Here is a 26,923-nt window from a genome sequence, read left to right on the forward strand (position 1 = left end):
AGATATTAGTGGCACTGAAACTAGGTCAAGGATGCATAACAAATATATATAAGCTATAAGAAGTAAAGGGTAAAAACCTAGAGGGAAGAGGAATGAACGGCATGCATGAAAATGGAAGGTAGACGTGAACACTGCGCAACATTAAATCTGGAGTTGTTTCACGGGCTTGGGCCTGACAGTGGGCTAGGTCTTACAGCAGCAACCAAATCAACATAGGACTGGAGGCCAACAGTGTGGCCATCATCAGCCTCACCAGCATGGACGAAGGATCCCCTTTAAAACAAGGAAACCCTAGCAGAGCACATTAGGAAAGTTTTTCATGATTCCAGTGAATGATTAATTACAAAATTATAGCTATAAATTAACCTAAAAAGTAATTAAGGAAAATTAGAAACATTAGGAGCATTTTGCACATAATGAAACCGCAATGACTAATTTTGCATTATTTAATCCAAATAAATAATAAAGGCTGTAAAAAAAAAAGAAATAAAATAAAAGAGAGGACGTACGTGGTTGTTAGGTTTAGGAATTTAGAAAACAAAGGCACCCCCCCATGTTTAGAACTCCCACAGCCATGAGCCACCTCATTCCCATCTTTTTACACCAGATTCAAATTGGAGACCCATGCATGTTGACAGCTAGAAATAAACGCCGTTTATGCCCAAACTACGAATCTTTTACATGATATCTCCCAGAAGAGAATCCCAAACAGACAGGTAAACAAACGTACGCAAACGACTTTTAAACGGCCCTTAGAAAATGGTGGGACGAGTTCAACTACCTCCATTAACTGTTTTTCGAAAGATAAAAAGGATCGATCACAAAACAGATAAAGCACAACAATGGGGAGCTGCGTCTCGGTGCCGGCGAAAGAGGGTCTATGGCAAAGGAACAACAGGGGCTTGAGACCTATCTCCAACTACGATCTCGACTCGCCTCGCCGGCATTGTCCGCCGCCCTCCCTCCTCCTTTCGGTCGTCAACAACCCTTCCGGCGATGACATCTTCCAGAAATACAAGCTCGGGAAAGAGCTCGGGCGCGGTGAGTTTGGGGTCACCCACAAATGCTTTGACCTCCAAACAGGCGAGGCCTTGGCTTGCAAGATCATATCCAAGTGCAAGCTCCGGACCGAGATTGACGTCGAGGACGTGCGCCGCGAGGTCGAGATCATGCGGCATTTGCCTAAGCACCCGAATATTGTGAGCTTCAAGGAGGCTTACGAGGACATGGATGCGGTTTATCTCGTCATGGAACTCTGCGAGGGCGGTGAGCTCTTCGATAGGATCGTGACGCGAGGGCATTACACGGAGCGCGCTGCAGCGACAGTTTTCAAGACCATTATTGATGTTTGCAAGGTAAAAACATTTCTTTTAATAAAATTCACTGAATTCTGAATGAAAATTATAAGAATATGTCCGTAGTCAGTCTATTTCCATCGGCCGGGCCCTGCCTGCATCCACCCCAACCCTATCATGATCATAATATAAAGGGATGCTTTCCAGCTGATCTGTAACGGATCAAAGCGACCGTTAGTCGGCTGATCATTTCCATATCATGTTTACCTTAATTTAGTTCTCTAATGAATCTGTGTTTGGCTAATATCTAGGAAAAGGTGATCAGAAAGAAAAAGCCGTTAAACCTCTGAGTATTAGAAAGAAGATAAAGAGACTAATGATGATTACTTTTATGTCTCATTGTTTAAGTGGGCTGGGGTTTTTCTTCTTGTTATAGGTATGCCATGAGCATGGAGTTATACATAGGGATCTCAAACCTGAGAATTTCTTATTCATCGATGTGACTGAAACTGCTCGGTTAAAGGCAATTGATTTTGGCCTCTCCATATTCTATGAACCTGGTATGATATATTCTTCAGTGTTTCTGGATATAGAAATCTTTGACCTGCTTGTCTTTTAATCATGTATAGCTTTTGTGTATACTTAAGTACGTGTCAACTATATATGATCTTCACTATATATATATATATATATATATATATATATATATATATTTATGTATGTATATAGGTCAGCGATTCAGTGAAATTGTTGGAAGTCCATATTACATGGCTCCAGAAGTCTTAAGAAGAAATTATGGCCCAGAAGTTGATGTGTGGAGTGCAGGCGTTATCCTTTATATATTACTATGTGGAGTTCCTCCCTTCTGGGCAGGTATCATGTTCCTTTCAAATTGCATTCGTTCCGAAAAATCTATCATTTCTTAGAGTTTATCCTAACATGACTGGGTTTATAACTAGCACAGAATCTGAGGAAGGAATTGCACGGGCCATTGTTCAGGGTAACAATATAGATCTTGAGAGGGATCCTTGGCCAAAGATTTCTGAGGAAGCAAAGGATCTAGTGAAGGGAATGCTCGACCAAAATCCTTACAGTCGGATGACGGTCCAAGAAGTCCTTGGTATGTTCCTATATATTTACCTTATGCTGCATGCAAATATCAGCTCATGTACGCGCGTGTTCTTATAACTTAAGGTTGCATGCATGCTTGCCACAAGTAGATAATATTGCAACCCCAGATAATATTTACATCCCATTAAAACTCGTTTATCTCTAGCTATCGTCAAAGTTAATGTAGCATAAGTATCTAAATTGAACTCTTCAATTGGAACGAACTCATAAAAGGCAGAAAATTCATTATCCCCATTGCAAAGTTACAAGCTCTGGATCAGTAACTACTTGATACCAGTGCTCGTCATGATTTAGTCATTAATCTTGAAATGATATTGCCTACAAATATTATTCTTGTTACTAGCTACAGTCATGACAAGTACTACTACTAGTTATTGGAAGTCACAGGTTGGTTTGCTGCATACATGAAAGAGTCATATTTCTGTGTGTGTGCCTGCGTGCATGCACGACTCACTAAATGGAAAGATATATCTCACATATATACATGGAAAACTTTCAATGTAGTATGTATTTATAATGAATTCCCACTCTAACATTGCCAATAAATACATATAGCATAATTCCAATTGATGATATTAATGAAGAAAAATGATCGAGGGTTTTTTTTTTTTTTTTCTACCAAGATTTTGATGCATGATGGCTGTAAAGTGTATGCTTTGGCTGGAAGGATCGAATATATCTACTTGCTACTTGAAATATACAATAGAATTTGCGTAATATAATACATGATGAACTAATCATTGTCCTGCTTTTTCTTTTTGTTTTTATTTTTTGTTATGTACATGATGATCATGAAGAACATACTTGGATTAAGAACAAAAATCATGTTCGTAATGTTTCTTTGGGAGAAAATGTCAGAATAAAGATCAAGCAGTTCTGCTTGATGAATAAATTCAAGAAGAAAGCTCTTAGAGTAAGTTTTTCTGAAATCTTTACTACTTTTTTTCATGATGATCTTAGCTAGCGGTGTTAATATAAATAGGCAGCTAACGCTCCTGAATCCCTATGAACTTAATTATTACTTCTTTCATGACCACTTCAGGTGGTAGCCGACAACTTGCCAGATGAGCAAATAAATAGGATCAGACAGATGTTTAATATGATGGACACTGACAAAAATGGAAACTTGTCATTTGAGGAGCTCAAAGAGGGCCTCCATAATATTGGACACCCAGTTTCTGAGCCTGATGTCCAGATGTTGATGAACGCTGTGAGTTTGTTTCTAATTACTTCATTACGTACTCATTTAACCAAGTGCATTGCTTTTCTAAGTAGCCAATGGTTTTATTAATGTTTCTTCAGCTTATTATTGATATTATCCTCAAAATTTGAAACTCCTCATGTTTACTCATCTCCTTAATTCTGAAGGCGGATGTTGATGGAAGTGGCACAATAGACTGTGATGAGTTTTTGACATTGTCTATTCACTTGAAAAGGATTGGCAATGACGAGACTCTGTTTCAAGCTTTTACATTCTTTGACAAGAATCAGAATGGGTATATTGAGTTTGATGAATTAAGAGAGAGTCTGCTAGAGGACATCCTTGGTCCTAACAATGATAAGGCCATCCAAGACATCATGTTCGATGTCGACTTGGATAAGGTAATCCTAAGAATTAAACATATTACTTTATATAATTAACACATTAATTAATGTCAGTCACTTGATCATCCCAGCTTCTATTTTCAAGTACTAATTAATTATTGTACTTATAATGTCATTCAATTTGTTTATATTCATGACAGGATGGTAGAATCAGCTATGATGAATTTAAGGCAATGATGAAAACAGGCATGGACTGGAAAATGGCTTCTCGGCAATATTCTAGAGTGTTTTTAAATGCACTAAGCCTCAAAATGTTCAAGGAAAAATCAAGGGAACTAAAGCTTGAGTAATCACTTAGCTACCGGCCCAAATATTGAGCTACCTTAAATATTTTCCTTCCTCCTCAAAACAATGAACAGGTCAAGTGTTGCAAAAACCATTCATCTTTGATTCATGAATAGATTTTTTTTTTCTTTTTTTGGGGGGGGGGAGAAACAACAGGTCTGATGATGATGATGATGATGATGAGTTCATTATTAATTAGATCTCCCTAATTAACATTGAGGATGCGAGTCATGTAATTATAAATTAAAATTACCACTTTAAAGCAAAGTACATGGCAATGGCCTCCTGCTTCTAATTTTATGTAAGAGAAAATATATTTATAACTGTGAATTGTGCAACCGTCGCATAAAGAATGTAAAGAAAGCGTCCTTGCACTTTGTCATATGTATCAATTATTTATACTTAAGACAATTTTATTGAAGCGTAAAGAAAGCACTTAATTACATATTAATTAGAAGGTAAAAAAAGGGCCATAAATTCTATGTAATTAGAAAAATGAAAATTATCATGAGCCTTCATGCATGCATCCACACATATAGGGTGTTGAGTACGACAGCTTTTAACTCTAACACCATCCTCTATAATTTTTGAAACGTTGAGAGTTGTGTTCTTTCACTCAAAATTCTATGTTGCATTGTCTTACATTTCATGTCATGCCCATTGAGACATGATACATGTTAACGGATGAAACATTGATGCCCACGAAGCTAGCTACATCACATAACAACAAAAGATGGTCAATCGTTTCTTCGTTCTTGCAAAAATAAAATCACTTCACCATTATAATATACACCTCTTTCTAAGACTATCCTTAAGATTTTTCCTTCAAACCAGATGTAGTGGTTTCGCCTATGTTACACCATCCAATGTCAACCCGACATGTAACCAAGGTTCGAATAATTGGACCTGGGTTCGGAATTGAGTAGAGACCAATTCAATAAATCTGCTGATTCATGAAGATTTTAAATTGGTTATTTCAATGTTGATAAAAAACAAAAGTATCAAAAATCATATATAATAGAATTCAAGTATTTAATATCAGAGTAATGCTAGATATAATCATGGGTTGTGCAAGGACTTAGAGGTATACTAAGTCATCTTCGGGCTTGAGTAATTTGCAAAAAGCATTGAACTCAAGGCCCATTAGTTAAGTTTTTATGGGTAAAAGCTTGTTACTTCTTTTATTGGATGACCGCCCAATCCCATTAAGCTTTAGACCGGCATGATTTTCGGCCAACTAGGAGAGAAAGGGCACATGGCACGATGAAAGTTCATTAGGGTTTGGTTAGCATAGGCATGGTGCCATAGGTAAAGGAGACTCTAGGGTTTCCAAGAGAAAAATATCTAGTAGATGGCATGAGAGAAATTCGGTTGGTGCCATTTGGCACACATGCAAGAGGACCTTTAGGTTCCCAGAAGAGGAATCATGAAGAGAGGCACATTAGGGTTTTTGTTTTCTGAGGCACACACCAACCTCATGGCAGCCACCTTCCCTGTCGCCACTTGGCAAGCATGCATGAGGATTTTAAGGTCTCTAGAAAGGCAATCATGAGAGAGATGAAGAGAGAGTTATGGATTCAAAGAGGCACATGTCACTTGGCAAGAATGCATGAAGATTTTAGGGTCTCTAGAAAGGTCTTCATGAGGATGAGGATGAGGAAGAGTGAGTTTCAGAATTTCATGAGGCCACGCCACTTGGCAAGCATGTATGAGATCTTTAGGGTTTCTACAAGGATCTAATGATGAAGGGGATTTAGGATTTCAGCCATAGCAAGGAGGCGCCACTTGTCCTTCATGCAAATGAGTCCTCTAAGTTTCCAAGAGAAGCAATGATGGGAGGAAGAAGAAGAGGTTTCGGTTAGGGCAAGAAAATGGTCCCACTTGACGCCCATGCATGGAAGAAAATCTGTGGACTTTTTAGATTATGTAGCTAAATAATGATAGGAGAGAGAAATAAGGGAAATCATGACAAGAATTTAAACCCACCATTAATGGCCGACGGGATACCACTAGAGGAAGGAAACCAAATGGTCATTGTGGTTCAATTCTATTTTTTATCTCCCTTTCACTCTCTCTCATTTTCATCAGCTCCTAATGGAGAACCTCACCTCCTTCCTTTCATCCAAGCAACCATCCATCCATACTCAAAGGAAGGAGTTGGAGAACGCCTACCAAGGGAGATCATAGCTCGAGAAGGAAGCTCAAACTTCACTCTTTCTCTAGTCTAAATCATGAAAACATAAGGGGAGTGAAAGTCTAGAAGTCTCAATTTGTGAAGAGAGGGGTTGTTTGTGTATTGAAAGGAGCTTGAAGAATGGAACAAAAGTGTGGTTTCCGGCCATGGGAGGTTGGACCATGCTTGAAATTAAGTTGAGTATGGTCTTGCCTCTAGGGTTTCCTAGAACCCGAACCTTTGATGGCAAAATGAATCGGGAAGAACCTTATGAATGCTTGAGAGATGTTCAGCCATCATTAGGGTTTCATAGAGCATTTCTCATCAAGTCACCAGGTGAAGAAGCAAGATCTAGAGTATCCTATATACTCCTAGTACATTCAATTGGTAGGGTTTCACACACAAGTTTGACTTGTTACTCATTTGGCCATTAGGGTTTTCTAATGCACTACACGACTTGCCACACACACACTTGGCCACTAAGGTTTTGCCCAAGTTAAGGGAGAGTTTGGTGTTATTCAGCCCTAGGGTTTATTATCGTGTGTGTGTGTGTGTGTATATATGTATATATATATATATATATATATGTATGTGAATCGAAATACAAAGGTAAGGAATAAGAAAAGGAATGTGAATAGTTGGATATCCCTAGAACTGATTAGGGTTAGATGTTTCAAATATCTTAGTGCAGGGATCACATGTTTGGAGTTTAGTATTTTGATTTTCAAGAATATAATATTTAGCACATACACTATCTACTTGCTTAATTGTTTGTATTCTTTTTTGTCGAAGTTTTGTAAATTAGCCTCTAACTAACTGTTGGATAATATATTTATGTATTTGTGTAAACATTACATCCATGTTACTTGTATTGTTTGATGAATTTTTTAACTCTCAAATGTCACATGGTATGATCGATTTCCGCCGCCATTGTATGATTAATCTTTCATGATATGTCCAATTTATGGTTGCTGGAATTTTAGTGTAAATGACATGCTCGGCCATAGTATGTAGTGTTACATGTCATGTTGAATCATTATGAGTTATGCTTATGTACATGTATCCCAATGTTCTAATTGTTTCAAGTTGTTCTCATGTTTCATTCATCGCATATTGAGCATAAGTACACACCATGTTTACCATGAAAAGTTTTCAAGTTACATGAAAAGTCACATGTCACATGTTTTCAAGCTGTACATTAAAAGAAAAGGTTTTGACACGACCCCAATGCTAGGATGAAGAGTATCCTAGTCAAACTCTTATGTCCACTCTGAAGTAATTAAATTAGAGTGATAATCCCTAGGTTGATGAAGTACAATCAATAAATTTCGAATGGGTTTGGGATTCTGGAGCAAAATAGCAGCGCCTAATGCTAGTGGGTGCGACACATTGTAAATACGGTGAGGCAAATTGTGAATTGTTGTATCATATTGTAAGTTCATAGTAAGGCGTTACAATCTGCCTGAGCATCTATGTATATGAAATACTCAGACCTGGTCAAATGGCCGATAATGTGATGTCGTAACTAGTAGGGAGTCCACGGTTCATAAGAATAGCCATGAGGTATCCATACATTGTTATATGAAATAAGTGTATAAGTGATTAAAATGAAGTGTTACATTGTTATATGGTTACAAGTTCAATATTTTTGAAAAATGAATCTAGGTGGGACAAAAATGTGTCTTGACAAAATTCGCACGTATATACCTATACATTCATATTCATGTTTACCTTATATTTGCTTATATTATCTCTATGTATATTTTTTATTTAATTTGATAAGATTTCTTGAAATCTCAATATGGTAGTTTCCACTACCATCTCCCCTCCCTCAGAAATGGCAAAAGTTGTGATAGAATTATAAGATAGTGAGCAAGATGGGGAAACGCAAGCTCAATGAGCCCCTAATAGTTAAGGAATCCCCAAGAGTTTTGAGATATTTGTGGACCCTTCACTAGTAGAGTGGCTCGATGCAACCGAAAAGTTTATTTATGAAGTTTTAAGGCTTTTTTAAGATATTCAGAAAATCTTGGAAAAGAATGACTTTTATATTTTGAAACCGTTGATATGATGTAATGAATGGTATTTGAAAGGTTCAAGGTTTCAGACCCTATTTGTATGGGAGTTTCAAACAGTTTACCATTTTGGGATTAATAGTTATTGTTTTGGCACCATATTAAATTGCTCAAACCTTTACTGATTTTTATTATTCCGTTGTAATTATTGCATATTGCTAAAAAAAATGCTAGGTGCATTGCATATTAACTATCATGAACAAGGGGCATGTAACCTTGTGTTACATGTCCCGATGCTTCAGCTTCTGTCCAATCCCAAGCAAGGCCTTGGGGCATCATAGCGGACCATACTCTTTTTTAAAATGAGACAGTGCTTACAAACTCTATGATTGCAAAAATTATTTCTCTTAATATCATGTATAAAAGATTATAAAATATAAACTTATTGACTAGTTTCAATAAGAATATTATATGAATCTAAATAGTTTTAAAAAAAAACTTGTAATTAATGCATTTAACATCAGTTGTCGACATTTTTGCCTCATATACCAAGAAGATAAAGACCATTAAGTTATAAACACATGACAAATATAGTATTTTATGCACAACCATAAATTTAATACAAAATACTCATTGTTCTCCTAATCTTTTTGTTCAACTAAAAAAAAGAGAAATACATGTTTTACGTTTCAATTTTTCTGTGATTCTCATTTAAAATAATAATGAAAAAGTTAATATGAATACAAAAATCCAGTTGTTAGACAACTTAATAATAAATACAGTTTGAATCGGGTGGAATTGATTCAAATCAGCTAGAATCAGCCTAAATCAAACAATTTTTTCGAGCCTTGCATGTAATGTCCGTTGTCGTGGTGAGACTTTAAAATTCGTTTTAGAAAATGAGACAGAAATTACAGAAATTTTTAAAACTTATCATTTTCTTCCAAGGATATATAGAAGATTCTATATTAGAAATTTGAAACTTGCTTTAAAAATTTAATAAAGAGTTTGCAGCAAAATTTATTAAAGCAAATTGCAAAGTCCTTTCACAAAACATGAGTTCATACATTGCATAAAACATGCATAGTTCTACCACCTTTTCCTTGGTCCATGTTCGTCTGAACGCTTCATACTCATTTCATTCCTAGGTGGGGGGCATACATAAAACCAAAATGAGTCGAGCACTCACTAGGCATTAATTCATACTGTAAACATATCCTAATATAGATTTTCATTCATACATTCTTTATTCCTCTACATACATTACATAAAATATTTTCTTCCTTTGAAAACATTACAAGGTGCGATATTTGTTTTTAAAAAAGTTTTTCATTCCATATAAAGAAATATTTTTCACACCTTGTACATTTATTCATAAAGAGCTAAGAAACTCCATAACATCTAATTTAATTGTTGTCACTTTTCATTAGCCAGTACACACTATTACACCCTATGTGTTAGTGTGATAATTGTGCCTTAGAAGGTAGGGAAAAGCCATGTACGAGACCAAGAGTTTCGTCATCTTAGACGTGACGAGAAAAGGCTTGTCGAACCAGCTAGGCGAGTAAAAGCTTAGTCAAGTAAAAACCTAGGAAAGAGCGACCCTAGGTGGGGAAATATTCTGGAGAAGAGTAGTGAATGGATGAAGTAAGCACCATTATGGGCGGGCAAAGGCAAGGTGACCAAAGAGATGCAAGCTCAACATCGGGCGAGTACAAGGATAGGCGATACGAAATGCGAGCAAATTCGAAAGCAAGCAAAAGCATTCGGGTGAGCAATGGGTAAGTAATGACAAGGGCGAGCAACATGTAGCGCGAACAGGTAACCACGTGAAAGGTTATACTCAAAAAAGGATATTTCTACAAGAGCACACATGGGAAAGGAGGATAACAAACTTGAATACGCCCGACAATGCAAAGGCATTTCACCATGTGGTCAACATTCACCAGCAGCATACTAAACTCCTAATACGTGTAGAGTACTTCATTTCCATCCATCTCACCCCCTCCATCTAACGTACCCCTAGATAGTGGAGAACTCGCCGATTTACCACCCAAACTACATCGAGAACTATGAGACTCGTGATAGGCCAAACTCTCTGTATAAATGCCTTGCCTCCTTTAACTCTTTCTTCATGCTTTGGGATTTTTGGATAACTTAGGGGAGACTCTCTCTCTCTCTCCTCTAATCCTTGAGGGAAGGCGAAGACTCCAACTTCATAGGCAACTCTCACGTCTCAAGCCTCAGAATTTACAACGAACAAGGGAGACTAGATCATCACCACACATTTCAGTGAAAGCTCATCGTAGAGATAGGTTCTTTCTTACGACAATGTTAGAAATGTCGGATAATGGTTATGAGTACACCATGTTACAATCTACTACATCTTTTCCCCATACTTTAATTTTTTTTTTTGCATGCATAATACTCTACTATGATTTACTGTTGTTGTGTTAATGGACTAATATTATTATTCAGTAAAAAGGTTCGTACTTTCTTATTTTAAGAAGAACTTCTAGGTATGTGAGTGGACCATGACCCCAAGCCGAGATGGGGCAATTTCTCAGTGGAGCTTCTCTGGTTATCAAGGAGCATCTAAGAATTGAATTACATCCCCTAGGTTGTCGCTGGGCAACAACAGGACTTGAGCGAGATAGTATAGGGCGCAAAGCTAGGCGTCACTCATTACGAAATCATACACGCGATGATTACCTAAGATGCGACAAAGAGAAAAAACAATGATGAATATGAAAGGGCAAACTGTGGTGCACACGTTATTAAATGGAAATGGTTGGTAAGATGGTTTTCATACTGAGTTTCAGACCTGGGATCTAGTAAATGTATGTTTGTGATGCTTTGGGCACTAGGTGCTCAGTAATAATTGTTATGGTGAACTATATTACTTTATTTTGTGAAGAGGCTGGCACCTCGGTATGTATGATTCCTTCTTTTATTTACTTTAAGTTTTATCATTTCATATTCATCTTTATATCTTGCATTTATAGATGCTATAATAGGTTACAACCAACTAAGATTTTCTCGAAATCTCACCATGATAGTCCCACTACGATTTTGCTCCTCAAAATCGTAGGCTTTGATGTAGATGTGGAAAATGAGCTAAGATATGAGGAGAAGGAGCCAATGCAACTTAAGCAGTAGCTCGGGGGGCCTATCCCTGATAAGATGTTAATATTTGTAATATTCTATTGTTACCTGATTTTGGGCATTGAATAAGTTGTGCTCTATAATATTTTTAACAATTGTGTGGATGTTGGCGAGTTAAGTATAATTCTCTAATACTCATATTTCTAGTTACGACATATTTCTTACCTTTTTTTTGCTACAATTAATTTATACACATATGTTGGGCATACAAGCACACAACATTCCACGCAACGCAAGGGGGATTTGCCCATGTGGCAAGCATCCTGGCGTCGCGACCTTCTGCCAAACCCCAAGTGGGGACTAGGGCTGCCATAAGGGTGGTATTAGAGCTTTCATTGCTCTAGATTAATCCATAAATCACCTAAGAGTAGTACTAGAGTTAGGTTTAAAATCGTAGTATAGTAGGCTTGAAATTCTTGATTGAAGTCATGTGGCAGGATATTCAATATGGTGTGCCCTAGATTAGCTAGGAGCGAATAACCAAAAGATGTACGTGAGGAAGAATACCCACGGGGGATGGAAACTACATTATGGCCACCCTAAACCGGATAACAAGCATGTTATAATAGCAACAAGACCTCTTTCAATAACAACGCACATATATGGAGCAGTAGTAGGCTCAACCCCAGCTTCCCGAGCAATAAGGATGCCCATACGAACGTTTTCTAGCATATCGGTATCCAAGGTTCAATTGAAGTGAAGAACCCATGAGGGTCTGAAAGTGGATCACGGATCTGGAAGGGACATTTGAAATATGTGGGTGCATCGAGGACCAAAAGGTGTTGTATGTAGGATATTTACTACTATGAGAGATTATTATATGGTGGGACACGAAACGACAACTACGAATCATGGAGCTAGGATCAATGGAAGTCATAACTTGTTAGAGGTTTAAGAAGGAGTTTGACGATTGGTTCTTCTCCACCATCGTGAAACAGCAGAAGGTGCAAGAGTTTGCAAACTTGGTCCAAGGAGGAATGACAATCAAACAGTATACACCCAAGTTTATGGCGCTGGGTAGGTTCGCACCTCATCTCATCGCTATGGAGGAGATGCGAGCTAAAGGTTTTCAGGATGCATTGCAGCCACGAATAAGATCTCAAATAGCCTGCCTATAGATACAGAACTTTCAGAGGCTAGTGGAAGTTGCCTCAATTGCAGAAAGAGAGCACCGTAGTATGGCGGCTGGGCAAAAGAGGACATACACTAAGGAAAACAGTAGTTCAAGGTCTCCCCAGAAATTTATGTCCAGAACAGGAGTGCATCTGTAAGCAATTCCAGGAATGCACATGGGGAGACAAGTACCAGTATGCAGCGAGTGTAATAGGTCCCACAAAGGGGATTGCCGACAAAGTGCTAGCACGTGCTTCAAATATGGATATTTCTCTACGGAATGCCCCAGAGCGGCTTAAGGAGGCAGGATCAACCCAATTGGAGGAAGGATGGGCCAAAGGAGGTCAGTACAAGCATGGGTGTAAGCCTTGACGCAAGGAAAAGTTAATGAGGACAAGCCAGAGACCCAAGAGGCTGGCATCATTATAGGTAAAAACCTCTCGGTCAAGGTTAAGTATGCATTGAATAATAAATTTTAGTCATAAGATTTAAATGGTTTGGTTGTATCAGGAGGAGTCAAATTACTTGGGCACTATGCGTGCACCTTGTTCGACTCGAGTGAGTCTCTGTCATTTGTATCTATAACATTCGCTCGAATGTGAAGTTTACAAACAATAATGATGCCACATAGTGTAGCAAAAGCCCTATCCACCGGGGAAGTAGTAGAATGCACGCAATTGGCCTTGATTTGCCCTTTGGAACTAGAAGAGAGTGTGTTGGAAGCAAATTTTATAATGTTTAACCTACTCAGGTTTGACATTATTCTAGGGATTGAATGCTTGTTCCAGCACTATGCTAGAATAAATTGTCGAAGTCGGGTGGTTAGCTTCCAATTGCCAAAAGGAGAAGTGATGGGGTTTCCTGGTAGCAAGCTTAGGACATTGCCAAAGGTTATTCCGGCCCTACAAGTTAAGAGAGATATGGCCAATGGATTGGAAGCATACCTAGTGCAGCTAGTACCTAAGTCAAAAGAGAGGAAGTTGGAAGGGGAATTCCAGTAGTCAAGAGAAAAATATTCGTCAATGATCTTCCTAAATTACCTCCAATTCGGGAGACTGAATTCAAAATTAACTTGGAACTAGGAGTAACTCCGGTGCACAAGGCACCATATTGGATGGCGCCATTGGAGCTAAAAGAATTGAAGGCGCAGTTGCAAGAACTTTTGGATAAAAGATTTATAAGACCAAGCCCGTCACCTTGGGGAGCACTAGTATTGTTTGTTAAGAATGAGAGAACCCTTTGAATGTGTATAGATTACCGGGAGATCAACAAAGTGACGATAAAAAACAAGTATCCCTTGCCAAGGATCGATGATCTACTCGATCAACTACAAGGAGAGATAGTCTTCTCCAAAATCGACATTAGGTCAGGGTATCACTTGTGGTGCCCCTAGCCCCCAGTTGTGGTTTGGTGAGGAACTACAGTGCTCAGGATGCATGCCGAACGAGCTACATCCCTCACGTGAAGCCGAAACGTGTGTGCTCGTATGCCAAGCATACGTATGTATCAAAGCCACAATAGAAAACAATTAGTATTAGTGGGAGACTAATACTAGAAAATTGTACAGTACTCGTCCATAAAAAAAAAAAAAAACAAGATATCCATAAGTCACTATCACTTCATCAATATGGTAATTACAAACTAATATTTGTTCATCTCCCAACTCCAATAATATTACATCATAAATTGTTTGTCGCACATGGTTTCAAGGGGCGAAATCATAGTGGGACTACCTGAAAGGTGCTTTGGGACGTGAGTAAGCCTTACCGAGCACCCAGTGCCTAAATGCAGAGTAAACATCTCATATCATATCATATCATTTCCCACCACCACATCAACATGGGGAATCTCTCAACCTGAGTCAACACATGAAATCTCTTTACCAAATTAGCATGGAGAATCAATCCACCAAATCAACACGGGGAGTCTCTCAACCTGAGTCAATAGGTGGAATCATTCCACCAAACTAGCATGGAGAATCTCTCAACCCGGGTCAACATGTGGAATCGCTCCACCACTCACACCCATTTTGGTTTATTAATACATATCACTACCATCATAGGCCGTGCACACACCCTGGATTCCTTCGTCACACCATGGGTAATGACCACGTTAATGACTTCGTAACAAGCAATGCCCCATTCTACGACCGATGCATTTGTGGTCAAGCATCCTCTAGTCTCTGCCAGTAGAAAGGCAACAACATTGATCCAATAACGTTACCATCTCTCTCAATCATATTGTTACTCTGCAACAACCCAGGCGACGTTACTCAATTCTTAAGCACTTCCGAGTAACTAGAGAAGCTTCACCGAAATAATGTCTCATCCCAACTTGAAGGTCGGGATACACTCACACACCCAGAACTCCTCTTCAAACTAATACATTATGTACTTTGAAATCGCGTCGTCAAAGTAATCACTAATCATAATGAGAAAACAATCACTTTTATGAGTGAGAGAGAGAGAGAGAGAGAGAAAGAGACAGAGAGAAGTAGAAGATGAATACCCTGAACATATCCATAGACATTTACCCCACATTACTAGTCGCGATTGAACCTACTTGAATAGAAAATTAACACTGAGCGTTGCACTGAAGGTGTTGGCCTACTTGTCGATGAAGACCTCGATCTTAGCTTCCTCCTTGAAGTCCCAAACAAAAGGAAGAGAGAAAGAAATAAAAATAATTAGAGATCTCACAAGTGAGATGAAGACTAATGGAAAAATGTCTCTTATACATGTCATGCTATCACTCATGGTTCTCACAGTTATTGTCTCTGATTGGTCAAATGAAAAATCATGAATCTCAATCTTCCACACATATGATGTATTGAAGAATGGTACAGACCGAGTGGACTGATGGGATAGGACTTGCATGTACCTACAGCTTACCTCGAAAATAGACGCGCAGTCTACCCTCCTATGAAAATCGCCCACATAACATAACATTAAGCCTTACTCGCATGGTCTGACGTATGGTCTGCGAATCCATATTCCTTTTTTCTCATGCGTGCTCCTGTTGAGACATCATCATTGTTGTATAGGCCTTGATAAATTGGCTAGTACTCTTTTAGCATTACAGTGCTATTTCTGGACGTTCTTATTCTCGTACTGTGTTGTCTATTGCTCGGCCTAAACTACTTCTACGTTACATGTTGCTCGCCTAACAGCCTTTGTTTCCTTCTGTATTTTCTCGCCTTACGTATCACTAGTACGCCTTTTGCTCGCCCAATATAGAATGTGTATCCCTTTGGTCGCCTTGTTTGTTGCTTGCCCAAGGTGACGCTCGACTTGCTCACTTGTACTTCTCTCTTTGCTCACCATAATGTATTGCTTGCCTAACTGCCTTTTTCCTGGTTATGTTCTCCCATATCATTGTCAATCTATTACTCGCCTTCTGCAGCATCCCTTTGATTAGGTAAGTTCCTCACATCCTCCCTCTCCTTAACAATAAATTTCTTTCTTGAAATTTAGGGACTACTATCATATGTCATAGAAATGCAGGGGATGCTTCTGGGGTAAAACCTTAGTTGTTCTCTCCATCATCATTGACGGGTTTGTTGGTTGAAGGTTGGGGTACGCTCGATTTCTTGACCACTTTCAAGTGTCACCCATTAATTAAACGGGTCAAGTTCAAGTTGACTCATATAATCTACTATTCATAACTTGATACAACACGAACACGATCCACAAGCACAAATTATCACCCCCATTTGAAGTTATGCGTTAAATGGTTGGTTTATTATGTACTTTTGTTAAAATTAAAATGAAAAGGCCAAGGACATGTTCTGTACAACAGAGAGCAGCAAAGAAAAGAGTTTTTCTACACAACATCTACCACACTTCACACTTCACATTTTTTTAAATTTTTAAATCTTTTAATATATTTTTTTAAAAATTTTTTTTGAGTTTATTCTTTTTAAATTATTTCAAATTTTCTATTCATTATTTATATAATAAATATTTGATAAAAGAAAAAAACAATAAAAATTTTAAAAATATATATATAGAGTGTGGAGTATGAAGTGGTTGTGAAGATTTATTTAAAAAGAAAAGTCTAACTTGTTCTTCCAAGTAGACATTTAATAGAGTGAGGCACAATTGGTTTGTGGGGGAAAGGAAGTTCGTTAAGCTGGAAGAGCAGGGGATGGTGGAGGCCAATTATATGATTAGAGTAGTTCATTCTCGCTTGAGATATACATAGTCAATGATATTGATTGAGTAATTTTATATGCAGTTATAGAGTACGCAAGTATCGTATAGTCACTTTAAAGAATAAGGTCTATTATTAAAAAATTATATTTTTTATATGAATCCCGTATTTATTCATTTTATTTAAAGTGATCACGCTGCACTTGCGCACTCACGACTGCAACTATCATTTCTCTTTTAAATTTTGTCAACTATTACTGCCATTATTTCTTCTTTGTTTTTTGGCTCAATCAATAAGTAGTGGTGTAGCCCAAATGTTTGGCTTTCGTGGAAGTCTTCTTCACGTTAAAACGTTAAAAGTAGATGAGAGGGAGACTGCTGCTTGCGAATCCGTGTTCATAATTAAGTATCTAACTCCCAAGTAGTTAGGCTCAAAGCATTTCAAGCCTCTTGTTGGGTTTGGTGCCCAAACGTGATTAATCCATCTGCAAGAGGAGATAGGATATTGTTGGGACCGTTGTGCTTAATTACTTTTATGCCATGGAGACCACATTGCAAAATTAATGCCTAGTACTACAATATTGGTGCAAGAGTGGTCCTTACGATGACTCATACATCCACAAAGAAATTATATAAAAACAATCTCACAATCTAACGTGGATTTATCTGATCCGTTAGATCTATTTTATAATAAAAATAACTTTATAATCTGATAAATCATATTAAATCACGTCAGTTTATGAGATTACTTTTGTATAATCTATTTGTGACTAGAATATTTCCTGATCCTTAATAATGCAAACTAAGAATAATGATAATAATACAAGAGAAATATTTAATTCACAATAAAATTTCGTACAAGTAAATTCGCGAAATGATAAGGCTTGTTGTGATATATTAGATTGCATAAGTCTATTTTCAGTAATATTTCTTCGATCTTGTTTTGATTGCTTTCCATAAAAATGTTTTAACTATATTAAGAACATTCAATTCCCAGATTTTCTTCCATTGATGATCTGAGGCATCCTGCTGCTTAGATGATCCACCCCTTCCTCTTAATAACAAGCACTTTAATTAATATGCCAACATGATTTTAAACCTGTTGTAGCTTAAGCTTGTGCACTTAGAAAGGCAGTGATATTGTGTTGAGAGCTAGGCATACCTGATGTTGTTATGTTTGAAGGTGATTCAAAGGAGATAGTTATGGCTACAAATAGTAGAGAGGTTATTAATACTGGTTATGGGGTTGTGATTGAATATGTGCGAAGCCTGCTTGAAAACCACTCTATTAAACCTGTTGTACAAATTTTAAATAGACAAATCTCGTAATGACCTTTGTAAAATGGTGGATCATACATTAAAAAAATGTAAAAAAAAAAAAAAAAATACTTTCTTTTTTACTGAGATCCATTTTTTACAGAAAGTCTGTGCTAAATTTATCTATTTGAAACTTATACCTAGTGGCGGAGCTACACAGGGGCAGGGGGCCATGGCCCCCCCAAAGTTTGAAAAAAGAATAATAGGTATTAGTTTTTTTATGATTTAATAGGATTATATTATCTCATATTGGTTTTCTCTTTAAAAAATTATTTTGATCTTATAAATTATTTTGACCTAAAAATAGAATAAAAAATAATTTATTATAATTTTAGCTTTGCTCGGCCTTCCTACAATAAATTTCTGGTTCCGCCACTACTTGTACCTAACATTAATCGTAGAAAAATAAAGTTATAAAAAATTGATATTTAACACCATATGGGGTATTATTTACCTTTGCGGTGAGATAATGCATTTGCCTTTAACTATACATATACATATAGAAAAATATATTTTCAAGTAGTTTTGTCCGAACTTACAATAAATCATACTGCATTTATTGCTGAAATGATATAACAATGAAAGCATGAGAACAAAATGAACTAATAGAACTCCATATATGATGTGCTCTTGTCATCAATCTAATTGTATATATGAATCCCTTCTCTCCTAAAGAATATTCGAAAATCAAATCTCTACCTCTTCCATCTTATTTATTTTTAAAAAAAAAAAAGTAAATAAACAAACATAAAAAAAATGCAAATGCTCATCACATGTCAAGGTGTAAAAATTATAGAGAGCATAAAACTTTATGGAATATAGGTTTGATGTGCCCACTCTGTACCTAACCCCTTGTAAAATCATAAATCATAAAGCTTATAATAAGATGTGGACAACAAAACCACAGTTATAGACATTAATCAGCCCTAGTACTCCACTTGCCGCTCAAATGCTATTTTTTTTTTTTCAAAATGTCTAAAATTATTGGTAAAAAATACAAGGTTGGTGAGACTATATAAAATGCTATTTTATATATAATATAAAAAATTATATAAAAATATTTTATATAGTATAAAAAATAAATTATATATATACGAACCGGTCTCGTTCTGTGCGATCTAATGATTAAAAAAAAAACTAAAATTAGGTCAATTTTTATTAATTTTTATTTTTAAATAAAAAATTTTATTTGTAGTCTTTAAATAAGAATTATATGTACAAATTTTTTATTAAATAAAAAAATACTATTTTAAAAAGTTAAAACTAGTACTGGACCGAATCAATTCGGACGTTTCACCCTTTTTTTTTACTCCTAATTAAGGGGTTTTTGGGAAGATGTCGTGGCAATATATGGAGCAAGTTTCAGTGGGGACGACACTTCAATGTTTTTGCTCGCCAAAAAGAAATGCTCCGAATTATTGGCCGATGGGTACAGGCCACGTGGGTTGTTGGCCTGTAGTTGTCTTTATTGCGATGACATCCCACGTCGCACTTCATGCATGCATTACGATATACGAGAGCAGGGACGTATTTTTGAGGAAGATGTCATGATTGGAAAAGGGATGGTGATAGGTTTATTATTTTATTATTATTTATTTATTATTTAAGTATATTTTTTATTTTTTATTTTTTATTTTTTATTTTTTTAAATATTTTTTAAATATTTTTAATCATTAAAAATATTAAAATATATATATAACTTTACTAATATCTACTTTTTTAATCATTAAATAAAATTAAAAACTAAAAAAAATAAATATAAAAAAATAATAAATGAATAGGAGTATAGAATAATAACCATATCATTAGTTGATTCAACATTCTTTTTAAGTTTACGTGTCCTGTGCTCTAACAATGTTACTATTTATTCCGATTATTATTAGGAAATTTCAAAGTACGGATACGTGATATTCAAAACTTATTATAAGAGTACAACGTCATCCGTACTTTTATATCACCTAATCATTTTCTTTTCATCTTAAGAGCATTGGTAATGAATTAGTCATTGCCAAGTTCAAGTCTAATTTACAATAACTTTTGAGATAAAAATTTCTGGCATTGAACTCGGCAAAGCTATATTTTTCTAACTTTAGCTACAGTAAAATCCCCACACTCGCTATACTTGACGAGTAACTGTAGAATAAGCAAATATTTATTTTATTATTTCCGCTCTCTCTTTCCCTCGTGATTTCCATTTCCCTCGTATTTGTCCTCGTCTCGCCCTCGTCTCTTTCCCTCGTCTCTTTGCCCTCGTCTTTCCCTCGTCTCTTTGCCCTCGTCTCGCCATCGTCTCTTTGCCGTCGTCTCGCCCTCGTCTCGCCTTCGCATCTCGTCTTTTCCCCTTTCCCTCGCCCTTTCCGTTTTTGTAGCTCCATCGCAGCTTCTCTCTCTCGCACTTCTCTCCGTTTGCCATTTTCTTTTTCTGAAACTCATCTCCCTCTTCTCTCTTTCTCAATTGATTTTCACTCCTTTCGTGGGTCAATCTTCGACGGTTGGGCAATTTCCCCTCTCTCTCTCTCTCTGTCAGCTTGGCTCAACAACGCAGAACTCTCTCGGTTTGGGTAAGCTTTGTATTGAGTACGAATTTGTTAATTTCTGAAATGGGTATGAATTTGTTTGGGTAAGCTGGTTATTATCGTTGCTTATTTTTCTACAGTTGGTGTTGTTGATTTTTCTGAAGTTTGTGTATGGTTATGTTTCTTCAGTTGTTCATTATCGCGTCCAACCAAACCTCCTCTCAGAGTCTGAGAGTTGAGCCCCCATATATATATTTTTTTTTCTGTTTTCAGTAACTACAATCCATTGTTTCTGATTTGTTGTTTTTGGGTTTGTTTGCTTTTCGTGTATAGCCATTTTCTCGTGTCTTACTCTGCTTGCTAGTCATTTTGGTGGTAGAAAAGCTCATTCAGTCATTTGATCTCATTTGCTTTGCATAGCTTTGTTTTTCATAGGATGAATCCAAACTAACAGGGTCTTTTACTTCATAATTGAGTTTTGTTGAAAAAAATTAATAGCTTCTAAAACAAAGAAGGGAAATAGCAAAGTGTTATTTAATGAGCCCACAAAGTTTTGCCTGTCTACAATTACTGAAAGGGAAGAAAAAACAATAGAAGAAATGCACCAATTGGTGCAAGCCATCGGTCCCTGGCAATGGTCCCATTACTGAAAGAGCTTAACTAAGTGCATCTAAAGTTGCATAGGGAAAACATGTGATGTTCAATGTGTTACTTCGTTGAGTGTTGCAAAGGGAAAAAGTATAGAATTAGATTAGTATTTGAGGATAGAATTCATCAATAACAGGTTTTAAACATAAATATAAACAGCTCTAATTGCGTAAACTTTCACTTTAGGTGCATTAGAAAACCTTAAAAATATATGTCAAAGCACATGAGCCAATCTAAATATCCCCATTCCTTAATTTGAAAAAAAAATTATAAAAGCTTATGAAAGGAGTTCAATTATTTTTTTTATTTGAGTGGTAAAAGGAGCCAATTCCATATATTGTTTTTATTGCATTTGTAAATCTTCCCCAAACAACTCCCGTAGATAGGAACATTGTAATGCACCTATATTGACTAATGAAGTGAAAAGAGTCCATGAACATAAAAACACAACAATCTTTGCTAAATAATAATGATCAAAATAGGATACTTGTTTGCTATACAATACTTGTTTTTCTATCACTTTGCTGTTATTGTTTGCTCTCTCCTTTCATGTAAGCATGCTTTAGGGTGTATTTATGTGTGTATGTAGTAGTATATGTATGTGGGTAATGGTTTGGACGCTACATATAACATTTGTGGCTATCCCGATCGATGGTTTCTTTCAATGCCATTTGATCCCGAAAACACCACATATATTATTTGTTAAGATACTTTTCTGACTCCACAACCAAAAACAGAGTTTACTTTGCTGTTTTTTGCAAAACAGATGAGAAATAAAATGTGTTTGTTGTTCTTCTTTGCAAAACAGAACAAGAAGTTTAATTTTGTTGATGTTTTGCAAAGTTGTTGTTTTTCTTTTCAAAACAGAACAAGAAGTTGATTTCTTTGCTATTTTTCTGCATATTTTTCTACATCTTTCTTTGCATACCAGCTTATCCAAACAAATTGATGATGTAATATTTGTTGTTTTTGTAATTTAGTGGACTATTTTGATGGAATGGTGGACTGTTTTTATAATTTTAGTGGACTGTTTTGTAATTATTGGACTGTTTTGATGGATTAGTGGACTGGTTTTGTAATGGCAATGAACTGTTTTGTAATTATTGGACTGTTTTGATGGATTAGTGGACTGTTTTGTAATTTTAGTGGACTGTTTTTATGGATTAGTGGACTGTTTTGTAATTAGTGGACTGTTTTGATGGAATAATGGACTTTTTTTGTAATTTTAGTGGACTGTTTTTATGGGTAGAAGAAATGTTGGTATGTTTATATATGTTATTGTTGGGTGAATAGTTTACAAAATATATTTATTGAATAATTAGGTTGAGGGAAAAAATAATTGAAAAATAATAATTTTATTTTTTAATAAATTTATTAATTCAATTTGTACAATATTAAAAAATATATATATTATTAAAATATTTAATATTTTATTATTATTTAGACTTTAAGATAGCTAGTCCAATGTGGACTACTTTAGCTATAAATCCATGTTATAGCCAAAATCCAACATTCTACCTAAATTTTAGACTTGGCAATGGCTAGCCATTGCCAATGCTCTAGGGCAGGTTTGGGGATGGGATAAGACACAAAATTCTCATCTCATCTCATCATTACACTTTTTTCAAATTCTCATACAAAATATAATAAACAATTCAATTTTTTCAAATCTCAATTCAACTTTTTCAAATCCCAATACAATAATAATATTAAAACATAATATTTTAAACACTAAAACAAAACATAAAATTCTCATCTCACCCCCCAAACCTGCCCTAAATCTTATAAAAAATTTTCACAACCTCTTAACACTCTACATTCTATATTATTTTTAATTTTTATTATTTTTTCTTTTATCAAATATTTATTATATAAATAATGAATAGAAAATTTGAAATAATTTAAAAAGAATAAACTCAAAAAATATTTTTAAAAAAATATTAAAACTTTAAAAAATTTTAAAAAATGTGGAATGTAGAGTGTGATGGAGGTTATGTAGCAAAGCTCTAAATCTTAACATTATTCTCTCATCTAGGGGTATACAAAAACCGACCGTAACTGCTCAAACCGGCTGCCAGAATACAGAATCGATCGAAACCGATTGGAAATCGGTCGGCTGACGGCAGGAATATCTCAAAATCGATGTCGGCCGATTCGGTTCCGATTTAAACATGTTTTAAACTTCCGAATCAGCTGACTGGATATATATATTATATTTATCTTAGGTCAAACAACGTTGTTTCAATAAACAATGTCGTTTTACAATAATCAAGATTATTATAATTTATTATTAGAATAAAAAATTACAAATTTCTTATATATAGAAAAATAGATAGACAAAAATATTTTTTAAAAATGAGAAATTATAAATTTTGGCCAAAACCTTCCCAATATATTTTGGGATTTAAATTATTTTTTAGAATAATAATATCTTTAAGAATAATATCTTTTAAAAAAGAGAAATTATTTTTTGGAGTTATAGAGTAATTTCGGCCAACAACTCCCAATATATTTTGCGATTTAAATTTATTTATGATAGATTTTATAATTACTCATAAATATTATTTTTTATTAATATATTCATAATTATTACTCAATCATTGGTGGGACCCACTCCTCTATCAAAGAGTGCCTTCTACACCCACACATGGAGGATCCCGATAGGTAGGGGTGTACATAAATCAGCTGGAACGGCCACCGCCTAACGTAGACAGACTGCCGGATTCAAGAACCGCCCGAAACCGGCAAAGAATCGATCAGCCAGCGATAGCAATTTAACAAAACAGACGTCGGTTGGTTCGGTCTACAGTTCAGGCCCGGTCTAAATCGAAGAACTGACCGACGTTAATAAGTATATTTTTTTTAATATATTTCTTATACAAAACGATGTCGTTTCACATGAAACAGCGTCGTTTTGATTCTTAACCCATTAAAAAAAAAAAAAGGAAAACAACTATTTTTGTTCTAAACCAAACGGCGTCGTTTTTGGGTAGGGTTAGGAGTTTTGAATCCCCCCCCCCCCCGCATGCCCCGGTTTCACTTTCTCCTTCCTTCCACACATTCTTCGTAGCCGTTCTCTTCTCAAACTCTCTCTCCCTCTCCTTGGACCTCACATCTCACAGACTCACTCTCAAACTCTCCTCTCTCGTCGCCGACGACCCATACGCCCCACGGCCCTTTCTCCTCTCTCGTCTTCAACGAACCACACGGCCCACATTCTCCTTGTAAGTTTTCCTTTGTATTTCATCTTTGTTGGGTTCCATTGCTTTGTTAGTTGTTAATTTATCAGAGGAATTTTTTGGGATGAAGAGGAAATGCCGAGTTTTTTGGAAGGAAGAGGAAATCCCGAGATTTTTTGCAGTGTATCTCATATCTCGGTTTTTGCCTTGTTTAAAGTTTAGTAAAAATATTATGGTTATTGGTTTGTGTCGTGTGTAATGACTGATGAGCAATGGTTACAGCAAAAGAGAAAAATATTGTGGTTTACTGGTTTATGCCGAAATGAGCAATGCTTACTGTCCTAAATATTGTGGTTTGTGACAGTGTCGTGTGTGATAATTTGTGTGTGTGTGTGTGATAGACTTGTGATTTGCATAAATATTCAAGACTGTCTTTGAATTTATTTTCTTATTTTCTTAGCAGTCTTTGAAGTTGTGGGCTGTGATTGGAAATTTATGCAAAAACACCACATAAAGGAATATGAGTGAACTAAACTTATATTAGAATATTAGACTTGTGATGTTTGTTATACTGCAAACTAGCTGTTGTGTAATACTAATCATTGTTTTGTTTTATAATGTATGTCACAACATGGTGTGCTGTAGCAGGCAACCAAAAATAAAATCTAAACTCCTAAAAATACATGTAGTAGTGCAAGTAAAGATCGTTCCGACGGAGAGTATTTAGCCTAGTTTTATGCTACATGAACAAGGATTGGGGGGTTTGAGTATAACGAAAACAATTTTAAGAAGAACAACTAAGAAACAATTCAAATTAAAGTATCGAAATCAATCAAAAGAACAAACCTTGGTCTAAGTCGACATCCACCATCGGAATTTTACAACTGATCATCGATACAAATATATATTAATTCATACTTTGAATATTCACCGTTGGAATTATTTTCCTATCTCTCCTTAGTCGTAGTTAAATATAAAACAAGCGATCTAATTAACTTTAACCACTAAACAACCCAAGACAAGTGCTAAAGGTTTAATCTAGTAACAACCTTAAGAATTAGAGAAATCGATGAAGCTAAACAATACATGTACAAGCGGTTGCATTTAATTTCATCGAGCATTCTTCATAAGATCTAATAATTTCTGACGCAGCAAATCATCAAATCTTAACTGCTTCACAAATTAGAGGGATCACACAGTTACGGATTTGATGTCTAATCTAGCAATAGATTGCAACGAATAATAAACTAGTAGGCCTCTTAGTAATTAAATGAGACAATCATGAAAATAGGCATAGAAAAACATTCGATACTCAAAGCATAAATTGAATACTAAAAAAAAACCAGATCTCATAGCTTTATTGATATCGAGGTTTCCGTTTCCTTCGACCAATTATGAAAGTTTAGCCACACAAAACTCTCATGAAAACTAGAATGAGGAGTTAGAGAAGAGGGGAGAGAGATGTCCTAGTATGATGATCTTTTCTCCCTCTTTTACACGTACATCCCCTTTATTAGAATCCTACCAAATCTCTAAAAATATTCTAAACATTATTCTCAAATAACCATATCCAAATCTGACTTAATTAAGGAAAATATTAAAAATAAAATAAAGTCCTAATATAACTAGGAAAGTGGTGTTTTCCAGCTGTAACTTTCGTGCACCAGATCTCCAAAACATCTGCAATTAAATCGCATATTTGAATTGCACGATAAGGCCAAACGTTCTGAAACATGAGCAGTGCAAGTGTGTCAACTTCAAGCCAGATTTCTACCTTTATGTAGCCAGTATCTTTCAAAATTCAAAACATGGAAGTTGTAGATATTTTTCTTGGTGTTCCATAGTATCTTGAATCATCTCAATCAGAGCTCAGATGAGAGAGTTATGTCCAGATTATGAAGCAGTGTCGAAACTATACAGAACCACCCAATTAGATTCGTTTTGCATTAAACAACTCCATTTGCTTCCTAAATAAAAATATAAGAATAATGAGTACATTTAGGAACCAATTAAGTATAAAAAGACTAAACATTAAAGGAGAAAAATATGATACTTTACATTCTCATCACAACGTGTAACATTTATGTTTTGTTTTATAAATTTGATGGATTCTTCATTGTCTCTGATTGATGTTGATGCATCAAGTCCAACCATTAACTTAAGAGATGATTTGAGGGAGACCCAGTCATCAAAACCACCTAGTGCCCCTGCTAGTACCACTTGTCCATTACCTAAGAAACGAAAAGGGAATGATCCATTGATTGTTTGGGACCATTTTACAAAGGTGGAGGGTTATCCTATAGATGATCCAAAAGCTAAATGTAATTATT

The 26,923-nt window shown here is 35.9% G+C and overlaps 1 protein-coding gene and 1 non-coding gene across 2 annotated transcripts; both read left to right on the plus strand.

The window, feature by feature from the left end:
• Positions 1–807: 807 nt before the first annotated feature.
• On the plus strand, positions 808–4,748 carry LOC108992397 (calcium-dependent protein kinase 24-like). Its single transcript, XM_018966957.2, has 8 exons — positions 808–1,355; positions 1,732–1,855; positions 2,025–2,168; positions 2,260–2,415; positions 3,224–3,339; positions 3,469–3,636; positions 3,795–4,028; positions 4,172–4,748. Exons 1-8 carry the CDS (start codon positions 843–845, stop codon positions 4,319–4,321), a joined length of 1,605 nt encoding a protein of 534 aa, XP_018822502.1. The 5' UTR covers positions 808–842; the 3' UTR covers positions 4,322–4,748.
• A 17,234-nt stretch (positions 4,749–21,982) lies between these two features.
• LOC118344082 lies at positions 21,983–22,112 on the plus strand. The gene has a single exon (XR_004797849.1). It is a non-coding gene; the product is annotated as a small nucleolar RNA snoR80 (small nucleolar RNA).
• The last annotated feature ends 4,811 nt before the right edge of the window (positions 22,113–26,923 follow it).

This window comes from Juglans regia, chromosome 12 (assembly GCF_001411555.2).
Source record: "Juglans regia cultivar Chandler chromosome 12, Walnut 2.0, whole genome shotgun sequence".
NCBI lineage: Eukaryota > Viridiplantae > Streptophyta > Magnoliopsida > Fagales > Juglandaceae > Juglans > Juglans regia.

Coding starts and splice junctions, on each gene's coding strand:
- LOC108992397 (XM_018966957.2), top strand. CDS start 843: ATGGGGAGCTGCGTCTCGGTGCCGGCGAAAGAGGGTCTATGGCAAAGG. Junction 2,416..3,223: donor GACGGTCCAAGAAGTCCTTG/GTATGTTCCTAT, acceptor ATGATCATGAAG/AACATACTTGGATTAAGAAC. Junction 3,637..3,794: donor TCCAGATGTTGATGAACGCT/GTGAGTTTGTTT, acceptor TTAATTCTGAAG/GCGGATGTTGATGGAAGTGG.